Source organism: Gadus morhua, chromosome 3 (assembly GCF_902167405.1).
Source record: "Gadus morhua chromosome 3, gadMor3.0, whole genome shotgun sequence".
NCBI lineage: Eukaryota > Metazoa > Chordata > Actinopteri > Gadiformes > Gadidae > Gadus > Gadus morhua.
Window position 1 is genome coordinate 5,684,980 of NC_044050.1, and position 4,998 is coordinate 5,689,977.

A 4,998-nucleotide genomic window follows, 5' to 3' on the forward strand; every position below is an offset into this window, starting at 1 on the left:
TTTGAAGACCTCATCAAACCCATGCTGGTTCTGATCTCAATTGTGAGACATGTAAAAGCTTTTATGAGTGTTATGTTCAAGTGAGTAGTGCACAGGCTTTTACTCTAGAATCTGAGACAAGGGAGCAGAGTTCTTCAGATTTGTGGCACAACGCACGAAAACTAAGAATAACTGCAAGTGCAGCTAAAAAGGTTCCTTCTAGAGCAGGGCAGCCCCATTTGGGGCCCGCGGGCCAAACTTGGCCCGCGACTGATTTTATTTGGCCCGCGCCTTACCCACTGTATATATTATTGTTTTCCACCATCAGCGCTCGCACTCATTGAATATTGATTGGTGCACTTCCATTCCTGACCATAGAATAACATTGTGAAACATTGATGGTAGGGTGGCGCTGTTGAGCTCCTATCCTCTTGCGCTCCAATCCGAAGTCACGTGACAGCGAGTAAGTGAGACGCAAGGATGGAGCGGCAGTGGCACACAGACAAACGCAAATTCAAAAAATGTTGGGAACATGATTATTTATTTACCGAGGTCGATTCCAACGCAATATGCCTGGTATGTAAGCAGAAGGTCGCTGTTTTAAAGGAGTACAACATTCGTCGTCACTATGAAACTATGCATTCTCACCAGTTCGCAAAATACACAGGCGAGGACCGAAAGGTAAAGGCGGCAAACTTGCTAATCAAGCTAGAAACACAGCAGCAAACTTTACTTCAGCCATCCACCGCACAAGAAAATGCCACCCTTGCAAGTTATCGCATTAGCAACATCATTGTCAGAAGTGGACACGCTTTTGCTGCGGGTGATTTTGTAAAAGAGTGTCTGACAGTTGCTGCTGAAGCTGTGTGTCCAACTCAGAAGCGGGCTTTTTCTCAAATAAGCCTGTCACGGAACACGGTGACCCGCCGCGTTGAGGACATGGCCGAAGACGTTCGGGGCCAGATAGCCCAAAGAGCAGGTCGGTTTTCTGCCTTCTCCATCGCATGCGATGAAAGCACCGACATATCGGACTCAGCACAGTTGCTGGTGTTTTTGCGAGGCGTCAATGAGGACTTTGAAGTGTGCCAAGAACTAGCGGGCCTTGAAACACTGAAAGGGACGACAAGAGGTATCGATATTTTTAAGGCAGTGGAGCAAGTTATGGACAAGAATGGTTTGAAGTGGGAAAACCTATCTGGCATCACGACTGATGGAGCCCCGGCCATGGTCGGTAAGAGAGCAGGCCTAACTGCACTTGTGCATGTCCGTGAGTGTGGTGGCTCGATTTTTAAATATCATTGCATTTTGCATCAGGAGCAACTGTGCGCTAAGAATATCGGCCTAAAGAACGTGATGCAGGATGTCGTTGGCATTGTCAATAATATTCGCTCAAAGGCGCTCTCACACCGTCAGTTCAAAGCTGTTGTTGATGAGATGGATGCCCAGTATGGGGATGTATTGTACCACCAGGAGGTGCGGTGGCTGAGCCGCGGGAAAGTTTTGCGACGTTTCTTTGAGCTGCGTGAGGAAATCAGGGTGTTTCAAGCCACAAAGGAGAACAACATCCAAGTGCCCTCGGACAAGCACTGGATTGCAGATCTGGCCTTTCTTGTGGACATCACAGAGCTGCTGAATATCCTCAATCTTCAGCTTCAAGGGAGAGACCAGATAATCACTCAGCTGTACGACCATGTCAGAGCCTTCAAGCAAAAGCTCCAGTTGCTTAGCAGACATCTCTTAACAGGTGAGATCTAACTTGAATATGTTATTGAACACAAAACAATGTAGTAGGCTGGTTATTGATCACTATAACCAGCATGTTATTATATTTGTTACATACATTGTGTGTGGAGAATACATTTTCTATTTAAATATAGGCATTAAATCCAATAACACATTTGTTTTTTGTACTGCAGCCATAAACACACAAAAAAAGTTTTTTTCTCATTTGATTGATGTTTGGTATTTAATTGAAAATCAAATGAACAACCTTGCATCTTACATTGCTGCTTTTGTCTTTGTGTCTGTACATTTAGGAAATTTGGCACATTTTCCCAGCCTCAGAGAAGTTGGGTTGATGGAGGAAGACACACCAAAATACTGCAACATTCTCAGCGATCTTGTGGTGGAGTTTGACCATCGCTTTGAGGATTTTCGTGGAAACGAAGCAGCATTTGAGCTGTTTGCCCAACCCTTTGCTGTAAATGTGGATGCAGTCAGTGAGGAGCTTCAAATGGAACTTTTGGAGCTTCAGTCTGATTCAGATCTCTGTTGCCGGTTTAGAGAGCTTTCTTTACAGGACTTTTACAAATCTGTTCCTGCACACAGATATGGCAAGATCCGCAAACATGCACAGGTGATGTTCTCCCTCTTTGGAAGTACCTATGTCTGTGAGCAGGCATTCAGCCTGATGAATCTTAATAAGTCCAAACTGAGAAATGCTTTATCTGACTCTCACCTTCATGACATTCTCACTCTGTCAGCTGGAGCCTGATATTAAGAGACTTGTAAAAACCAAGGACAGGCTTCATGTCTCCCACTGATAGGCCTATCATAATGTATAGGCCTGGACCTCCAATGTATTCGGAGTATGTTCTGCTCTGTCCTGTGTTACTTAGTTACTGTCCTGTGTTATTGTTCTGTGTTACTTTTATTGCACTAAAAAAAATCTTTGTATTTGAAGATACAGGCCCAAGGCCTAGTAATGTTCCATGTCTGTCTTCAAATATTTCATAGTCCTTCAATTATTTTTCTAATTTAAAGAAGATAGATTTTATGATTTATTTATTATTTTTTGAACATTAATGTGAAGCACAATAAACATTGTCATTCATTTTTCAAAATGACCTTGTGATAGTGTTGATTTTGCACACGCATGCTATTTATACCCATATTTAACCTTATATACTGAAAAATTACAATTTTGGCCCACGAGCCTCCCCCCGATTAAATTTTGGCCCTCCAGAGGGAAGAATTTGGGCACCCCTGTTCTAGAGCATCCAGCAATCCAGACAAATTCATTGCAGAGCACCTCTACCCCTCCTTTCGTGGCAACTACGCCACAAATTATGGTAAAGAGAATGAGGTGGTTGCTGGCAATGCACTTAGAGAGCAAGGCATGAGCATTACACAAATGGGCATCACTGTTAATGTTACAGAGCCATGGTTGTCAGCAAGCCCAGATGGGGTAATTGACTCATCTGTGCTACTAGAAATAAAATGTCCCGTCCCAAGTAAACTCCATTCTACCCTCTTGGATCAGCTTGACCATACCTGCAGTGATATCAAGCTAGTAGATGGAGTACCACAACTTCAGAAAACAGGTAGCCGAGGATATTACATGCAGGTACAAATAGGTATGTTCTGTGCCGGTCTGAAGATGGCCAAACTGTTTATCTGGAGCCCAAACGACACAGTTATGTTCACTGTACCATTTGATGAGCACTATGTTCTGGAGAGGGTAGGACATCTGAAGAGATTTTATTTCTCAACAATGTTGCCCCAGCTTGTAGATGAATTCGTTGGTCAGCGACTGAAACTACACAACAGATATATGAGCATAATGAATTCATAAAAAAGCACCTAAATAAGAAACATTTTATGCTGAAGCTGCTGCTGCTGTTAACAGTATGAAACATTTTTTTTATGCAATCAATTCCATATATGCTGAGATTAAGTATTGTTGTAGATAGGTGAATATTACAAAGTAGTGTTATTAAATCAGTTTAATGTCACATATTGTGTAATCAGTCTTTCTGTAAACAACAAATCTTATACAAAGAGTAAATATAAACAGTACAAATTACAAAAGGAAGCAAGTGTCAATATGAAATATACAGGAGCAATTTATGTAGATGTACAAAGTAGTGTTATTAAATCAATTTCAGGTCACATATTATGTAATCAGTCTTTTTGTAATCAGTCTTTCTGTAAACCTTTCTGTAGATGTATAAAGGGTGTGTGTGTGTGTGTGTGTGTGTGTGTGTGTGTGTGTGTGTGTGTGTGTGTGTGTGTGTGTGTGTGTGTGCGCGCGCGCCCTACCCCTACCCCAACAGCATCAGAACACAACCGTTGTCACCTATCGCTCACAGATGAGATCACCCCTTAAGTTGGCTAGGGCCGCACAGATTCTGAGGATTTTTTCAATTTTGGGCGTCATGTTTATTGGTATGACATGAGACAAGATCTTATATACTTTAAGTCGCCTAATTGCTCTCTCAACATGAATCTGCACATTTGCAATCCTGCGAGTTGCTGTGACTTGTTCCTCAGTTAGCTGAGAACCCCCTCTAGTGAAAGCGGGCAGAACCAATTTGACCCTTCTTTCAAACAATAAATCACGAATTAAAAACCCACGATCTGCCATGACTTCATCTCCAGGCCTCAAATAGTCCAAGATACCAGAGTTCATAGTGATAAACTTGTCACTGGCGCGTCCTCCATATCCACTTGAGATAAACATGATTAAGCCACATGGGGCAACAACAACAAGGTACTTGATTGTATTGTGCGAGTAGTAATGGCTGTAGGACTCTCCTCTAGAGTCAAGATTTTTTGCCTTCTGTAACAAACTTTCGCTACAGTCGATGACACAGGTGGTGTTGGGGAAAAAGCGCTTGAATGCAGTTGGCATGGTGGCCTCAATGGTTTCTTTTGGAAGCCAGATAATAAGAGCTCCTCCATTTTATCGATCCAGAAAGAGATGACCTTACTGGCTACACTCTGAGACACATGAAACTGCCTACCAAGGTCACCAAGCACACGATTCAATTTCAATTTGATCACTGTCATTAGTATCTGATCACGCACTGACAAAACAGAAGCCCTTTCAGCAAATCCTTCTAAGGTGGAAACAAGAGAGTTGAAGGTTTCCAGTGAGACTCCAGTGTAGAGGAACGAATCTGCATCACTCTGAAGCATGGAATAGCTGAAATCTTCAGTTTGTGTTGTGGCATCTTCGGCCGTCTCCTCAACACCCTGCTGTTCACCATAGCTGTGGTCCCAGAGCGATGGATCTTC

General features: G+C 42.7%; 1 protein-coding gene across 1 annotated transcript; it reads left to right on the top strand.

The window, feature by feature from the left end:
• The first annotated feature begins 200 nt into the window (after positions 1-200).
• On the top strand, positions 201-2,544 carry LOC115541130 (general transcription factor II-I repeat domain-containing protein 2-like). The gene is made up of 2 exons (XM_030352918.1): positions 201-1,723; positions 2,016-2,544. Exons 1-2 carry the CDS (start codon positions 460-462, stop codon positions 2,471-2,473), a joined length of 1,722 nt encoding a protein of 573 aa, XP_030208778.1. The 5' UTR covers positions 201-459; the 3' UTR covers positions 2,474-2,544.
• Positions 2,545-4,998: the final 2,454 nt, after the last annotated feature.

Excerpts from the sequence above, each read along its gene's own strand:
- LOC115541130 (XM_030352918.1), top strand. The coding sequence starts at position 460 with ATGGAGCGGCAGTGGCACACAGACAAACGCAAATTCAAAAAATGTTGG. Across the intron at positions 1,724-2,015 it reads TAGCAGACATCTCTTAACAG|GAAATTTGGCACATTTTCCC; the intron begins GTGAGATCTAAC and ends CTGTACATTTAG.